Source organism: Bubalus kerabau, chromosome 11 (genome assembly GCF_029407905.1).
Source record: "Bubalus kerabau isolate K-KA32 ecotype Philippines breed swamp buffalo chromosome 11, PCC_UOA_SB_1v2, whole genome shotgun sequence".
Classification (NCBI taxonomy): domain Eukaryota; kingdom Metazoa; phylum Chordata; class Mammalia; order Artiodactyla; family Bovidae; genus Bubalus; species Bubalus kerabau.
Window position 1 is genome coordinate 22,764,665 of NC_073634.1, and position 18,330 is coordinate 22,782,994.

Sequence of the window (18,330 nt, forward strand, 5' to 3'; positions counted from 1 at the left end):
AAATCTTACTGTGGAAAGATAAAAAGGTAGTAAGGTAAGAAAAACAATTATGCTGTTTCTTACCCAGACACTCAGGAAACCCACAATTTCAAGGTTGGCCTAAGCAGCAAAAGAGGAGATGTGAATATATACCAGTAGAAAGTTCTGAGGTTGTCTGATGATCAGAAGTGTTTAATTTTGTTTGAGCCTGAAGATTTGCATGGTTACTCAAAACTCTCAGACATGAACAGGATTAGTCATTTTGATCAGGAAAGTGGGTATTTCCTTCCTGTCTTCCTCCCTGGCTCCAGAGGAGGGCAGACAGAGTATTCCCAGGTCAGTCCTCTCCCTTTTCAAACTCACTCTTATAGCCAAGCCTAAAACAGAGTGGGTGAGCCTTCTGACTGTCCATTACCTTCAGACCTTCGCCCTCTGGGAAATAGGTCTGTTTAAGTGTCCTTGTTTTGATTCTTTTTCTGGGATCTATATGTTACTAGGAGATGACTCATGGCAGCCCACACCCTGATCCTCAGTTTGGAAGAAAAAGAGGGTGGTGAAGTAACTGTCCCGACAACTTAGACTAGAAATGTCTCAACTGCCTAAAATTGAGAGAACGTTTTGTTTCTAGGATTACCTGGATAACAGTGATCTTTGATGTTACAAAGTAAAGACGATTGTATTTAGCTTTTCCTTTAGGGGTATGGACTGGAGGAGTTGGCCCCTGTGAACATTTTAGATCTCATTTATTTCAGACAATAACTTCAACCATACTTCTCAGCTTGGGAGTATGATTGTCTCCTATAAGGCACAGTAACTATTTGTGAGAAAAAAAGATAAAAGATAGATGGGCTGTTATAAAGGAAATACTCTGAAGGTTCCATTCAGGCTTTGTCTCCTCATCTGTTAAATGCGATTAATACCTACATAACTTGGTTATGAAGATTCAGTAAGGAAACATCAGAAAAGCACCTAGAACGGTGGCTAGTACAGAAGTATTCGGTAAACAGCGATCCCTGTCCATCCCTTCTAAATGGGCCGTGGGAAAACAATTCTTAACCTCACAGGGTCTCCTCCCCTTTCCATTCCCCGTCACAGCAGTGGAGATCGTAAAGATGCTTCTCCCATGTCTCTTCTCTCCTTCCCTTCTTCCAAGGAAGAGGCAGTGAGTCCCCGTGGATTCGGAAGCTCGTGCCTCCTAGGACAGCCCAGTCCCCGGGTTGCTAAGGTGGGGGTGGTGGGTGGAGAGCTGCGGCTTTGGCCTGCGCAGAGCGGCGGGGAGGCGACCCGGAGACGATGGGGAGGCGGGCGCAGTCGACCCAAGGGTGGAGAAGGGGGAAGGCGAAGGACGCGCGTTCCCGGGCTCGTGACCGCCGGCGGCTCCAGGAACCGGCACCCAGACAGCCCAGGAGAGATGGCAGGCTGCAGGGACCCGCGCGTCGTAGACACCCTCCACCTGCTGCTGCTGGTGGCCGTCCTACCCCTGGCAGTCAGTGGGGTCCGTCGGGGCGCGGTAGATTGGACCCAGGAGAAGGTGAGGGGCTGCTGCTGCGCGATTGTATCTGGGCGGCACTCTCGCGTGCGGGGACTCAGTCCCGCGACCCCCACCTGTGCAGGATGAGAAGCGGGCAGAGCCGAGGTCCCCCAACCCTGCGCCCAGAGGAGTTGGGGCTCTGCGTGCTCGCCAGGGTGCCTGGCTGGCCGCCGGGAGGCTTTGGAGATGCCTTGGGAGCTGGGTGATGTCACCGGGCTGTGCTCTGCTGCGGTCTGATGCTGGTACTGATAGGCACACGAAGTGTGACTTGCCTGCAGTGGCGGAGCAGGGAGGTGAGGGCGCAGCACCGGCGCATCCGCCAGCTCAGGAGACGCGGGGGCTGGGTCTCGGCGCTCCAGGCGGCGTAGGTGCCGGGCGTGCCTGGGGGTGTGCCACCGCTCCCTCGCCGCGCCGCCGTATCCCGGGACGCCCTCCCGGTGTTGAAGTTTCCAGGCACGGACGTGTGTGTCGGTCTGTTTTAGATTTTTAAGCGGATCAGCGCCGAAAGGAGGAGATTACTTGGAGACCCACTTTACTTTAAAATGGTTTGGTTTTTTTTTTCGTTAAAAGTAAAATACAGTTGTTAAAGAAATGTATAAAATTGTAGGTGGAGATTTCATGTAATGAACTTAAGATAAAAGGGATTTGCAAGCTCCCTCTGTGTGAAGTAAATAGGTTCACAGTTATTTCCATTTCTTGTGTAACAGTTTTGAAAAACTGTTACACAAGAAATGTGTAAAACTGCTAGGGACTTAAGCAAAGGTTGGTATACTTTCAAAGATACTAAGAAAAGCAGCAAAGTAAAGGGACAGAGAATGAGATGGCTGGATGGCATCATTGACTCGATGGACGTGAGTCTGAGTGAACTTCGGGAGTTGGTGATGGACAGGGAGGCCTGGCGTGCCGCTATTCATGGGGTCGCGGAGAGTCCGACAGGACTGAGCGACTGAACTGAACTGAACTGAACTGAAAGGGATATGACCTTTGACAGCGTTGTTGAACAGATCTCTTAAATGCTTGTGGTCTGCCAGTACTGACTTATAGGGCTCAGGGCGAATGCACGCAAGGCCTTCTCCAGGCTCACCTGTGGGTCCTGGCCTGCCACAGGCTATAGATATCAACAGTCCACTTCAGCTTTCTGGGTGATATTTATAGCTTCACCATTCAAGGACCACAAGGGTGCTCCACTTACATAAGGACATCACTAGCCACAGGGAACCTGGGGACGATGAGGGCAATCGACTCACAAATAACTTCATTATAAGAAAAGCTTCCCATGAGAATTCAATAGGACTAATATCCATTGATGAACATAGAGTTGCAGACTTCCGTCTTCTCCTTCCTACCAGAAATTGGGAAGGGGCATTAACTACCAGAATGTGGAGCCACACCAAATGTGTCTTTATGATCTGTGGAAATGGATGGGAATAAGTGAGGTGGGGACAGAAGGAGCTGTTCTGAGGGGTCATTTACAGGCAGGAGGTATTTGTGGGTGTGAGAAGGTGCTGGATTCTTTCAGTCTTTTAAACTAATGAGACTCTAGCTTTTGAGAAATGTCTTTTAAAGCCCGAATCTCTTTTATATTTAAGAAGCTTCTAACCGCTGTTCTATTTGTTTCCTTTCAAGATGTGCAAGCAAATGATGCAAATGACAAAGTCAGCCACAACAATGCCTGATTTCTGGTCCCCCACCCCCTTACCCTCTAAGGCTTTAATATCTGCTGCTGCTAAGTCGCTTCAGTCATGTCCGACTCTGTGCGACCCCAGAGATGGCAGCCCACCAGGCTCCCCCAGCCCTGGGATTCTCCAGGCAAGAACACTGGAGTGGGTTGCCATTTCCTTCTCCAATGCATGAAAGTGAAAAGTGAAAGTGAAGTCGCTCAGTCCTGTCTGACTCTTAGCGACCCCATGGACTGCAGCCTACCAGGCTCCTCCATCCATGGGATTTTCCAGGCAAGAGTACTGGAGTGGGGTGCCATTTCCTTCTCCGTTAATAAGATCTACCAGGTGTCAAGTACAATTGGCAGCCTGGGAAATGAATTAATCCACACTAAAATTCATGCCTTCCTGCTCTGCATGATATTTAGCTATTTTAATCATGTAGGGTGTGCCCTTGGCACACTGGTCTGCCAAAAGGTGAGGTGTGGTAATGGAAGTACTGATTGTGAAATCCATTTTCTTTGCTTTGAAATAAAGGCGTGTCTTTTCCAATGGGATCTAGTATGTAAAAACAGTTCAACCCTACTTTCTGGTTGTGTTTAGAAGACTGCGATTTGTTTGAAACCTGTAAACAATTTTTCCATAGAAGTCATATTATAAGTTATTTGATTCACAGGTGGGCTCACTGGTATATATTTAGGGGCATTGGCATCTGGGTATCAGACTTCTGTATATAAGCATCTGACTTGAACCTTGCAGTGCCCTCATAGTGAGAAGGATATATTCGTCCCCAATTTACAGATGAGGAACCTTGACTACCATTACAGCGGCGAATTGAAGAGTCCTTGTCTTTCCTTAATTCAACCATGCCTTTATTATTGGATGTTTAGGTGGTTTCCAAACTTTCTTTATCATAAAGCTGGGACCCAGTGTATTTTACTTGATAGATTTCCCCTTTGTTATGAACAAAAGTAAAAAAGAAAACTTTAAGTCATATGAAGGATGGAGGAACCTTGTACAGAAGAGTTGGCTTCACCTAGGAGTCCTCCTCTAGGATTGTTCTGGAGGAGAATTACTGCTCTCACCAGAATTTCACGTTTTTCCGCTTCTGGTGCCACATATATTCTAAAACCCCATTAGGTTCCCCTCCTCTGTGGTTCTAAAATTCTTGGCCATCTATCCCTCTGCTCATCATCATTCTTGTGAGTCATAAAGCAGCAATGGAGACTCCATTGGCAGGGGCAGAGGGCCAGTGGTAGTCTGCATGTTGGTGGTAGAAGGAGAAAGAAAATGTGCTGTTTTTGAGCTTCTCGCATCTGGCTGGGAAGTACTATGACATCCATTATGCAGATACGGGAGCTTTTCCTAGTCACAGCTAGCAAGTGAGGATCTGGGATTTGACCCTAAATTGTTGTTTTTAAAACCAATACAATATTGTAAAGTAAAAATAAATAAATAAATAAATAAAACCTGCACTGCTTCACTTTTAGATAGAGGGCTGCTGGCATTAAAGAAGGTAGGACTTTATCATATTCACTTCTCAACTGTTCCACAACTTCATTTGTCATATCAGTGGCATCTGACCCAGAAGGAGTTCTGTAAATGGTTGAATTTGGAGTAGACACAGGTGTTAATCTGAGCGCTGTCTGGGAGATGCTCATATTGGATGGAAACTAGATTTGATTTGGCTGTGCTTCTGTAATGTTCTCCCTTTCATTCAATGGTGTGGGACCTCAAATCCATCTGCAAGCCGGGCCAGTTCTGCAAATTATGTAATTAAAACCCTCTTTGGCCAGGCACCGTGTGATTAGTCCAGAGGAGATGCTGAAAGAGACCTGGTTCACACTTTTGCAGCTGAAATATTCTTGTCACCCAAAGCAGACTTATTGTCCTTTCTGCCTGGATGGAAAGACAAGGCAGGGGCTGTAATAGAGACTCACTCCTCTGAGAATGCCTGTACCAATGGAAAATTGTCTATGTGCCTTTTAACTGAAATAAACCTAGAGTGGTTTGGGGTTGACATTTAACATTGAGCTCAACACAGTTTTACCTCATTCATTTACTGTCTTTGTGCCCAATTTGCACTTTATTTCCAGGTTTCTTCTCTACTGCTTCCTCTCAGCTGCACATAGATTTTTATATTTATTGAGTTCTGAGAGTCAGCCTCCGTAAAAATCAAACAAATGCTGTTTAGGTTGGAAAAGTCAAATGGTTCTGCATTCAGGGCTTTAATGAATAGAAAAGCTTAGGCAATTAACCGATTATGACTGTTTCCCCTTCTCTAGCAGAAGGCAATGGCACCCCACTCCAGTACTCTTGCCTGGAAAATCCCATGAATGGAGGAGCCTGGAAGGCTGCAGTCCATGGGGTCGCTGAGGGTCGGACATGACTGAGCGACTTCACTTTCACTTTTCACTCTCATGCATTGGAGAAGGAAATGGCAACCCACTCCATGTGTTCTTGCCTGCAGAATCCCAGGGACGGGGGAGCCTGGTGGGCTGCCGTCTATGGGGTCACACAGAGTCGGACACGACTGAAGTGACTTAGCATAGCATAGCATAGCTTTTGATCTCTGTGATTTCACAGGGGCATCTTTACTCCCAGAGAGGCAGGGAGGGGGAGGGCTCTTTACCGAAGTATGTTCATTTAATGCGTAAGCCCAGGAGACTGAGGATCAACACAGGTAAGTTTCTGTATTCAGGAGCACCGATAGGCTTATCTAATGAGCTTACCCTTTACTTATCCATTAAGTATTGTTTGGTGTTGTTTGTCAACCATGTTTCATTCACAGTATCTGTAACAGGTAGTGATGCTAGAGGATTATTTTGTTCCTGTTTTTTCCTTAAATCTCTTAAGAACTCTTTTTAAGCCTCCATAAATCACCTATTTACTTATTTCCCTTCTTCCTCATAGTCCTTATTTCCCAACATCTTGGGGCTCATGGGAGTTTCCTTGGGCTCCTGTTTGGCTCATGAATTGTTGGGCTGCAACTTGCAAGCCTGTGAACCTTGTAGTTGCCCAGTTTCGGGGCCAAAGAAAGAGCCTGGAGATGGTGACAGAGACAATCAGTGATTTATTGAACAGAGGATCTTACATGCCCAAAACAAAGGATCCTGGAGCAACACTCCACCCTGTTGAGCAAGCGGGCAAGCCATGGCAGCAATCTATATGTAAATCGCCCATTTAAATATCAACTTGATTTCCATTCACTGTGGACATGGAGTCAAGGACCACAGTGACCAGATAGGGTCTGGGATGGATGGAGTAATAAACAGTAAATGAAAAGGAGCCCTTGGCCAGACAGCCTTTGACACAACAGTTCTTGATTGTCACAGTGACTTTCCCAGGCCAGCTCTCAACTCTAAACATCACAAGCATCGACTCTCAGAAACTCAAAAAGAACAAAGTCTACCAACATTGAACTACAGCACTTCCTGGCCCTCTGTAGCAGGCAGCCGCTTGTCTTTCCTGGCTCTATAATCTCTGTTCATTCAACTGACTTGGTATATATGATGGGAAACTTCCCATTTTACTTTATTATCATGTACATACCGTCTTAGTGTAGTTTTAGAAAGACAGTTCACTTGTTGATTCCGTATTTAATGAGTTAATCCAATTATTATTGAGTGTGCCACGTGAGCCAGGTGCTGTGTGGTTCTGGGGAGAGCATGGAAAGTAAGAGAGATAGTTCCTGTCCTCTTGGAGTTGACATCTTGCATGAAATTAGACATTAAACAAATAGACACACAAGGCCTCTACACTCCAACCTGAAGTAAGCAGGAGTTAGCTAGGTGAAGAGGAAGTGGAAAGTCTTCAAGGGTAGAAGGCACCACAATGCAAATGCCCCAAGAAGCCTGAGCCTCACTGCCTTGGGTCCTGAAGAATGCCAGGGAGACTGAAGCATGGTGAGTTGGTCTGAGTGGTCCTGCACGGGGCTTGTGGGGCAGCAGGAGAGATCAGAGGCTCTTGTTGTCTGTGTTAAGTAATAATTAACCGCGTGAGTTTTCCAACTTCTTGCCTCCATTCTCTTCTTTTCGCTTCTCACATTTCTATGGTTTTATCTTTTAGCTCCCTCTTTCTTCTCAACGTGCTGTTTGAGAGTTAACAGGAAGACTTAGATCTGAGGTACCAGGGACTTTAAAGGCTGCAGCAACAAATTTAGCAAGGAAATATATTTTTAAATGTATGATCAGTAAATAAACACAAACCTTAAGATGTTCAGAAGCAGCATCAATAGACAGTGTTGTGCGCTGAAAGTCACAGATAATGCAGGGAGGCAGAGCATGGGATTGGGAAATGACACCACCATGATCCTTTCTCGAACTTACCTGTAACTCTCCTACAACCTTGGGAAAATCAGCTAGTCTCTCTGACTCAGTTTCCACTGACAGCAAAGAGATTGGATTATAATCATCTCTAAGTGACCTTTCCAGCTCAGAATTTTATACCTCTTCAGTGTCTGATAGACAGTAATAGAACTAATAATACTTACCAAATGTTTACTGAGGTAGTTTACATGAGTTAGCTCACTTAGTTATAATTACCCTGGGAAGTAGATGTTATTACTTCCCTTTTACAGATGAGGATGTTAAGTCATAATGAGGTCAAGTAACCTAGCCAGAGTTATAGATAGTAAATGGTGAGGAGTTGAGTTGAGAGGCCAAGTTGAAGTGGGTTGCCTGGACCCACAGCCCCCTATCTTTGTGTGATAATAGCTGAGAGTGCCACTGAGACATAGTGAAGTATAAGTATAATAAGCGTTAGACAATAAAGTGAAGTCGCTCAGTCGTGTGCGACTCTTTGTGATCCCATGGACTGTAGTCTTCCAGGCTTCTCTGTCCATGGGATTTTCCAGGCAAGAATACTGGAGTGGGTTGCCATTTCCTTCTCCAATTAGACAATAAGTATGCTCTAATTCCACAGTTTCTCATGGAGTGAAAACACCCATGTGATAACCTGCACATAATCAATTTATACTGGTTTTGGAAAAAGCCATAAAATAGAGAGGGCTCCCATGAGCTCTGTTTTGATTTCCAAAAAATTTATGTTACCTTCATCATTCCCCTCAGAGAAGAAATCATATCAAGAACTCACTTCCCTATGGGAAGGAGTAACACTTTCTGTCATTGAATGCCTGATGAACATGTAATGAATGAATAATTCATCATTACTGGAATTATAAGAAAATTCAGCATGTGTAAAGTAGTATCCAGAATACAAATTTGAATGTTATGCTTGTTCAGCTGCTTAAATTAAGGTTCACTTAATTAATATATGTGTATCAAAGAGTGTGAGCATTAATGGAATATTAAAATAATTTTAACTGAAGACAAAAAACGTACTATTTAGTGGATTGTAGAAGCATCAATCTCTGACTGAAAAGAATTGCAGCAATCATCTGGTTAGAGCTATTCAATAGAAATATATAATGCAAAGCACATACGTAATTTAAAATTTTCTAGTAGCTCTATTAAAAAAGTAAAAGACAATAGGTTAAATTAACACTATTTAACTCAATATATCAAATTTTTTCATTTCAAATTTTAATCACTATAAAAATTCTTAGTGAGCTATTTTGCATGTTTTTTCATACGAAGTCTTCAAAATTCAATATGTGTATTACACATAAAGCACACTTCCACCTGACTCTCTACATTTCAAGAGCTTAATAGTACATGTGGCTCCTGGCTACCATATTAGACAATGCAGATTTAGGTCAAATTCCTTTATTAGTATTTTAGGGAAATGAGAATTTAAGTGACCTGGCCAAGGTCATACAACCTGTAAATGGCAGCAAAAACTTTGAATCTAGCTCCTCTCACCCCAAGAGTATGCTTATTCCATAACATCACACTGGCTTTTATAGAACAATTATGCTAACAGAGTATATTGTTTTGTTGGCTGTAGTTTTTGCAATATTGAGTTTTCTTAAGACTAGGATATCAACAATTGTTATTTGTAAACCTTAGTTTTACAAAGTAATTGTAGCAAAATTATTAAAAGTTACACAGCTACAAGTGTTAAGCATTAATTCTCAGATTCAAAGCATTATCTTAATTCTGTTTTAAAAACAAGCTGCCAAAACAGTTGAACTTGTAGATCTGAGGGGCCAATTTTAAAGTTGAGTAGTTTAATTTACTTGGAGAAGGCAATGGCACGCCACTCCAGTACTCTTGCCTGGAAAATCCCGTGGATGGAGGAGCCTGGTAGGCTACAGTCCATGGGGTTGTGAAGAGTTGGACACAACTGAGCAACTTCACTTTCCCTTTTCACTTTTATTCACTGGAGAAGGAAATGGCAACCCACTCCAGTGTTCTTGCCTGGAGAATCCCAGGGGCGGCGGAGCCTGGTTGGCTGCTATCTGTGGGGTCGCAGATGATTTAGCAGCAGTAGCAGCAGTTTAATTTACTGTTATAATGTAAGAGCTATCCCTTTATTTTGAAGTTCAAAGCAAATATTTTACAATTGCAAATGCTTCAGGATAAATCTTAAATATGTTATGAAATGATGTAAATATTAATGTTTATTTATTTCTCAGAATTATCACCAACCAGCCCTTTTGAATGTATCATCTCTTCGGCAAGTTGCAGAAGGCACCAGTATTTCTGAAATGTGGCAAAATGACTTACGACCATTGCTGATAGAGCGATATCCTGGATCGCCTGGAAGCTTTGCTGCTCGCCAGGTGAGAAACAGCACACTAATCTGAAGGTTGTCCAACACGTTCTGTTCCCATGAGAGATGATGCTATGCTCAAAATTCTGAGTTGTCTAATATTCAGATCTGTCATCTCATCTTATTAACTAAAATAAGCATCCTAGAAAAGCAGACAACTAAGAGTAAATATCTATTCTGAATTAAGAGATGCATGTTAACCTAAATCAATTTATATATGAATTCTCTGTCTGGGAGGGCCAAAATCAGACAGGGTACTAGGTACCCAACTCTTGATTTTTTCTATAACACACCCCCAGGCACCCAACCAAGTTTTCTTGAACCTTAAACACCCAATCTCAACAGACTTGGACATTTCTTTCTTAACAGTTCTGGGTCAAGAGTGAGTTATGGTCTTAACAGGCCTTTATTCCCCTTTTGAAATTGTATTTTACCTGGAGGGAGAGTTAAGACCAGTGATAAACTACTTTCTCAAGTACAGTGCTTCTCAAGCTTCTGACTCTGACACATGGCAAATATATATATATATATATATATACTACATTTTATACACAAAAACATAGAGTTAACTAATAAAAAACCTTCTTAAAAAATACTCCTATTACATGCAATCTGTTGATGTTGTTCAGTAGCTAAGTCGTGTCCGACTCTTTGTGACCCCTTGGACTGCAGTAGGCCAGGCTTCCCTGTTCTTTACTATCTCCTGGAGCTTGCTCAAACTCATGTCCATTGAGTTAGTGTTGCCATCCAACCACTTCGTCCTCTGTCGTCTGCTTCTTCTCCTGCTTTCAATCTTTCCCAGCATCAGGGTCTTTTCTAATGAATCAGCTCTTTGCATCAGGTGGCTAAAGTATTGGAGCTTCATCTTTAGCTTCAGTCCTTCTAATGAGTATTCAGGATTGATTTCCTTTAGGATTAACTGGTTTGATTTCCTTGCAGTCCAAGGACTCTCAAGAGTCTTCTCCAACACCATAGTTCAAAAGCATCAATTCTTTGGCGCTCAGCCTTCTTTATTCTCCAACTCTCACACCCATACATGACTACTGGAAAAACCATAGCTTTGACTACATGGACCTTTGTTAGTAATGTCTCTGCTTTTTAATATGCTGTCTAGGTTGGTCATAGCTTTTCTTCCAATGAGCAAGCATCTTTTAATTTCATGGCTGCAGTCACCATCTGCAGTGATTTTAGAGCCCAAGAAAATAAAAGTCTGTCACTGTGTCAATTGTTTCCCCATCTATTTGCCATGAAGTGATGGGACCAGATGCTATGATCTTAGTTTTTTTAATGTTGAGTTTTAAGCCAGCTTTTTCACTCTCCTCTTTCACCTTCATCAAGAGGCTCTTTAGTTCCTCTGATTTTAATTTTATTTTACTAGTTTTCTTTTTACTCTAGTCATGAACCACTAATCTGATTTCAAGACCCAATGATTTTTGCACTGTAGTTTGGAAGACACTGCTATGGAGGGTGGATTAGGCCATAAGAGGGACTAAACCTGAATGTCTCTCTGACTCCTAAGTGTCTATCCTCTTCAGCAATCTGAAACCCCAGCTCTGAATGCCTGTGTTTTCAAGGTAGCCCCATTTTTAGGGGCAGCTTGGGAAGGAATGGGGAGAGGCTGGCCTCTCTGAGAGGAGCCCACTTGCGTAACTCTTCCAGCAAACCCCTTGGCACTCCACTGCAGTGACAAAGTGATACCCGCAAGGCCCAGCAGCACAGCTGGTGGGCTCTTCCTCTCTATCCAATATATGACTTCTGCCTCTCAAGGTGAGCCCAGATGCATTGTCTGTTGCCCCATTAGCCTCTTGTCTTCCATCCAAACAGCTCTTGCTTTCCTTAAGGTGGAGGAGACCCAAAGATGACATTAGTTTCTTCTAAGCTCTAGGCAGAGAGAGGAGTAATGCTGATGATGGAAGACTTTTATCCAGGGCTTTTTCCAGCTCTGTCAGGCACTTGATGGAAAACTTTGCTTGAATAATCTCATTCAGTTCACACGGCAGTGCCACCTTTTTGGGGACAATTATTCTCCCAGTGCTACAGATTTTAAAAGGCTGAGGTATGCAATTTAACTTGCTCATGGTTATACATGTTGTAGAGATGAGGCTGGAACCTGCACTGGGATCTACTTGACTTCTCCATCCAAGCCCTGGAGAGCGGTGGCTGGGCGAGCCTAGCTCTGTGGTGTGTGCTCACACATGAGTCCAGCTCTGTGTCTTCTCAGGCCCCAGTTGGAGAGCAAGGCACATACCACTCATTTCAATGATCTCCCCTGGGCCTCATCGCTCAAGCATTTTCCAGAAAAGTTCAGGGCACTGACTGGGTCTTTGCAAAATCTTCAGTTCTTCATTTGAAAAAATCTATGTCTGTAATGCTCACCCATCTCCACTTTTTCACTTCCCCATAGCATTTGCTCAGAAGGCCAAATATATATCCGCAAAATGTATATGCACACTTTAGACCTGAGGTTTCTGGCTGTGTCCTCTAAAAAGCAATAAAGACAACAAAATATTGCTATTTTGATCTTTCTCTAGCTCCAGGAGTATAGATTGCAGAAATAATATACATAGATTCTGTTGTGATTTTAAAACTACATATTCATTTAAAAGTTTTACAGAATTCATAATAACATCTCCCAATGCAGGTGGGGGTGGAGGCAAGTGAGAAATTTATTGACAGTATTTTGGAATGTGCCGGGAACTGTTGCTGGATTCCCTACATATGGTTGGCTGACATAGCAGCAGTGCTGACAGAATGGTTGTGTTAGAAATCTCACTTAAGACATTCAGTTTTATAATTTGGGGAGAAGAAAATTACCATGAATTTTAGGAAAGCTGCCCCCCCAAAATGTGGAAGATAAAGAATTCCCTCTTTTGAATATGCAACAGATGATACTGAGATATTAGGGGGGAAATGCACTAATGACTTTAATTTTACTATTAGTACCTTTTGCTCTGAACTAAATTTAGATAAGAATGGTGGAAAATTATTTTTTCTCCTGAGGCACTTTTGAGAACCCAGTCAGATGTTTTATAATTTATAGAGTTTCAGGGTCACAACTAAAGAACACTTTAAAAATCTAAAAAAAAATGTAGACTTGGTATAAAATTGATTAGTGAATTAACTTTTATCAGTTATCAATAAAGATGTATATTGCTATGAATTCCCTTTCAGGGGATAATATGGGAGCAATATCCCATAGTCTTCATTTTTATTGTCTCTGATCAGTGGGTCTAATGCTGCCTCTTGGATTTTTAGAATATATTTATTTGAGAAGATACTTTATTTGTAAATAACACTTTGAAGGTATTAAATTTTGGAGGATTCCAGTGATTTCTAGCTGAGAGAGGAATAAAAAATGAATTAAAAAGTCAAGATGATAAAGTCTCACTGAGGAGCAAGCCAAAAACTGTCTAGAAGCATGCTAGAAATTTGGTGGTTAAAATCCCCTGTAGATGTCCAATGTATCTGAGTAGCTGAAGCTGGGCTTCTTCAGTGGAAAGTATGTGTATCCGTGAATGGAGGACCCTGGGTTGAAAGCCTGAGGGACTAGTACATGGTCCACCCAAGAGGGAGGAAGTGCCTGGAGTCCCCAGTGGCAGCATCCAGGCAATATTTGCAGACTTATTGCAAATAGCACAGAATCTACTTCTTCCAAACAAATCTGGTCTGCTAATGACAATGTTTCTCAGACCTTGGAAATGAGAATGTAAGTTTAATTAACTTGACCCAGGATCATTCACCAATGTTACCTAAAATCCCCCACGGGCCTTCCTCCCCAGGAAACAGGAAGCAGAATGTCATGTTTACTTTTATTTTTCTCTTCCTTGCTCTCTCTCCACCCCCAGTCTTGGCCTCTCTTTGTCTCTTTCTCCTTGTCTCCCCCTCCATCTTCATATGCTTTTCTTTCTCTCTTCACTCAGTCTCACTCTCTCTCTGTCTTCATCTTTCTGTGTCTTTATCCATCTCCCTGTCTCTTTTCTTCTCTCTCCATTTAAAAAGATAGATGTATAGAAATCCGTCTGTATTATAAATTACATTTTAGCATGCCTGGTAGGCTGAGGCTCCTGCAACCTGGAGTTTGGGAAGCATAGCTGCTTTAGACGCCCTCTCATAGCCAAGCACTCTCTGTTCAGGGGCAGTCTAGAGAGAAGAGCAGTAGTTTGTGGAGCCTACCCTGGAGAATTACAGTGGGAACTTGCAAACTAAGTCTGCAAGCCACAAGCACAACAATAAGGGCTATTGGTGACCTAATTAGATTATACAGCCAATTTGATTGTTTATAAAGAAATTAGTTGCTAAGACAAATAAAAATATTTATACTGAGTAAAAAAGGTTAGTGCAGGGAGAACTCTTTTGGGGGGCATTTGCTGATGCTTTTGTGGATTTTAACATCAATACAGGTATCAGATATTATGGCCAAAACCTGTTCAGGGCTGAGAAATGAGTTTGTGTGTGAGGCTTCAGCTGAGCAAAGCTAAGAGATACATATTTTTAAAATCCCAGTTCATTTTGTAAGCATGCAGGCTGCTGTTGGTGTTGAACACATTTTATGGAGCAGTTCATCATCTGGATACCAGATGTTCTGGAGATGTGCTTTTTATTTATTTATTTTTAAAGACTGACCCCTTTTTTATGGAAAAATTTCTTTTCCCCAAAGTCTGGGGATAACTTCTTTTCACATTCTCTGGAAAACTTTTCTTAGAGGCAGTGATTTCTCTCTAGTCAAATGATTAATGTTCTATACCATATAATTTTATATAGTCTCATTGAGAATAAGTATGAGTTCTAATCAGTCCATATTTACTGATAGCCTCCTGTGGACAAAGCCCAACACTAAGCATTGTGGAGAATGACAAAATAAATGAGAGATGAGTAATAATTTCAAAAAGGTTATAATGTTTCAAAAATTATTTTTATATGAAAAAACAGCCTGTAAATGTATCATAGAAAAGGTAAGGTACGTTGTATACATTGCTCTTTACGCCAAAGTCCACCTCCTGACAGAGAACAAGGAGTAACTGTCTGGGAAACGGTTTGTTTATTTGGCTTTTTCAGGACTGACTATAGAATCACTGTCTTCCCTCTGGCTTAGTTTTCCTCTTCCTGGAAGCTTCCTGCCCCAGTTGTTTCAAGGCTCTTGCCTACGTGTCATGTCACACTAGTTAGGGCAGGTCACACAAGACTTGGCTAGGCTAGAAAGTCATTTATTTCCTTGGGGGGGAAAAATTCTCCCATTCTTTTCCAGTCATTATAAGTTATTTGTTTATCACCTCAAGGTCCATCCCCACTGGATGTTCATTGTGGAACAAATTGCCGGATATGTTGATGGGTGACTTAAAAATAATTGTTGTATGACTTGAAAATAAAAAATAATTGTTGTGTGACTTAAAAATTTAAGGCAACCTTCAAAGATCTATATAATATTTCAAAATGAAATAAATGGAACGTAGTAAGAATTAAGCAAAGGGAAAATAAAGATAGGAAAGGGCAAACTGAACAGCCATGAGCTCATCTGCAACTTCTCACATCACAAACTCGAAATTCTTTAAGACACCTCCAGTCCCTGAAGAGATGTTCCTTTTACATCTGTTGCCCTTCCCTGTCAGACATCATGTTGCTCACAAGGCCCAAGGTGATCAGGAAAGATGGGAAAATAGATTCTTTCTTACCTTCACCAGCATTTGCAGAGGATCTGGACCTGCTTTGAATACAAAGGGAAAACTGCTTGTTATGTCATTATGGTTCAGTTCAGTTCAGTTCAGTCGCTCAGTCGTGTCCGACTCTTCGCGACCCCATGAATTGCAGCACGCCAGGCCTCCCTGTCCATCACCAACTCCCGGAGTTCACTGAGACTCATGTCCATCGAGTCAGTGATGCCATCCAGCCATCTCATCCTCTGTCGTCCCCTTCTCCTCCTGCCCCCAATCCCTCCCAGCATCAGAGTCTTTTCCAATGAATCAACTCTTCGCATAAGGTGGCCAAAGTACTGGAGTTTCAGCTTTAGCATCATTCCTTCCAAAGAAATCCCAGGGCTTGGGTTCAGAGTTGCTGATTGATTCTTAGAGCGGTGTGCTGAGGTGCTCAGTCATGTTTGACTCTTTTGTGACCCCATAGACTGTACCCCACCTGGCTCCTCTGTCCATAGAATTTTCCAGGCAAGATTACTAGAGTGGACTTCCATTTCCTACTCTAGAGGATCTTCCTGACCAAGAGATCGACCCCCGTGTCTCCTGTGTTTTCTACATTGGTAGGTGGATACTTTACCAGTAGCTCTACTTGAGAAGCCTTCTTAGAATGGGCAGAACCTCAGATATCCTTCAACCATTCCCTGGTAACCATCCCCCTTCTGTACATTATCCTTAACAGGTGAGCTCTAGTATCTTTTGTTAGTGTTTGTTTGAGGATGAGAATTGCAAATGGCAACTCTTTTTGTCCCAAGCACTTAACATGTGCCCCCAGTCAGCAAATATTTCATAATGTAACAAACACTAACAAAAGATACTAGAGCTCACCTGTTAAGGATAATGTACAGAAGGGGGATGGTTACAAGGGAATGGTTGAAGGATATCTGAGGTTCTGCGCATTCTAAGAGGGCTTCTCAAGTGGCGCTAGTGGTAAAGTATCCAGTATATCTAATCGGAGAAGGCAATGGCACCCCACTCCAGTGCTCTTGCCTGGAAAATCCCATGGATGGAGGGGCCTGGTGGGCTGCAGTCCATGGGGTCGCTAAGAGTCGGACACGACTGAGCAACTTCACTTTCACTTTTCACTTTCATGCATTGGAGAAGGAAATGGCAACCCACTCCAGTGTTCTTGCCTGGAGAATCCCAGGGACGGGGGAGCCTGGTGGGCTGCCGTCTATGGGGTCGCACAGAGTCGGACACGACTGAAGCCACTTAGCAGCAGCAGCAGCAGCAGCAGTATACCTAATGTCTCAAATCTATCTTGTTATCCTGCTAGAAATATTAAAAGTGAGCTTTAATATATACTGAACCGGAGCTATATCTCCTTATGTGCAGAGAGGTCCATTGTTGTTGTTCAGTCATGTCGGACTCTTTCCAACCCCATGGACTGCAGCATGCCAGGTTCCCTGTCCTTCACTATCTCCTGGAGTTTGCTCAAACTCATGTCCATTGAGTCAGTGATGCCATCCAACCATCTCATCCTCTGCCATCACCATCTCGTCCTCTGCTGTCCCCTTCTCCTCCTGCCTCCAATCTTTCCCAGCATCAGGGTTTTTTCCAGTGAGTGGGCTCTTCGCATCAGGTGGCCGAAGTATTGGAGCTTCAACTTCAGCATCAGTCCTTCCAAACAGTATTCAGGGTTAATTTCCTTTAGAGAGGTCCATGATACATTGTTAAGTGAGAAGAGCAAGGGGCAGAGCAGATGTAGAGTGGGATTCTATTCCTATAAGAATATACATCCCTCTGCTAAGTATACATGTTTGTGTGCTAGTGTATGTTTGTATAAACAAGAAGGGTGTAGATACACATCAGACTCTTAACATAGGTATTATTAACAGTTGGTTGGGTTGGATTTCAGGGGGAGACTATGGGAGAGGACTAGATTATTTTTCCTTTCAACATCCTTGCTATTAATACAATAAGTATGTATTGCATTTTTAATTTGAGAGGTATTACATAAAATTTCTAAAACAAAACTGTCTAGACCTGAAATTTTGGTTTTTGTTTTGATCAGCACATCATGCAGCGAATTCAGAGACTTCAAGCTGACTGGGTCTTGGAAGTAGACACCTTCTTGAGTCAGACGCCCTACGGGTATCGGTCTTTCTCGAATATCATCAGCACCCTCAACCCCACTGCTAAACGACACTTGGTCCTCGCCTGTCACTATGACTCCAAGTATTTTCCTCATTGGGATGACAGAGTGTTTGTGGGAGCCACTGATTCAGCTGTGCCATGTGCAATGATGCTGGAACTTGCTCGGGCCTTAGACAAGCAACTCTTTTCCTTGAAGGTATCTGTTTCCCTCCTGCAGATTCCTGGGATAATAAAATATTTAGCAGTAACTCAGAGTGAATTCTAGTTCATGGGGCATTAAGAAAGCCATCTAGAGATGTAGACTTTCTGTGTATTTTGTGCTAATTTATTGCAAAATGAAATGAATTTGAAATATTAATTGGAAGTTTGTTGTTGTATAGTTGCTTGGTTGTGTCCAACTCTTTTAGTGACCCCATGGACTGTAGCCTGCCAGACTCCTTTGTCCATGGAATTTCTCAGGCAAGAATACTGGCATGGATTGCCATTTCCTTCTTCAGGGGATCTTCCCAACCCAGGGATTGAACCTATGTCTCTTCCCTTGACAGGTGGGTTCTTTACCACTGAGCCACAGGGAAGCCCAGCCGGAAGATTACATTATTTATAATGTCCACCATGGGCAATGAACCTTACTTAGTACATGAGAGTGTATTTGTTAATTGACACCTGATTTCTTAGTAATGAATACACATCAAATTAAAAACATTTT

General features: G+C 42.7%; 1 protein-coding gene across 2 annotated transcripts in view; it reads left to right on the forward strand.

Moving 5' to 3' along the window:
- Positions 1 to 755: 755 nt before the first annotated feature.
- Positions 756 to 18,330, forward strand: part of QPCT (glutaminyl-peptide cyclotransferase) — a 30,656-nt gene continuing 13,081 nt past the window's right edge. Inside the window, exons 1-3 of one of the 2 annotated variants that reach the window (XM_055539823.1) lie at positions 756 to 1,510; positions 9,707 to 9,853; positions 17,542 to 17,820. In XM_055539823.1, the coding sequence (XP_055395798.1) occupies positions 1,010 to 1,510; positions 9,707 to 9,853; positions 17,542 to 17,820 (927 nt within the window). In that variant the 5' untranslated portion in view covers positions 756 to 1,009. The remainder of the gene's footprint in view (positions 1,511 to 9,706; positions 9,854 to 17,541; positions 17,821 to 18,330) is intronic. The other variant, XM_055539824.1, reaches the window with a different exon arrangement.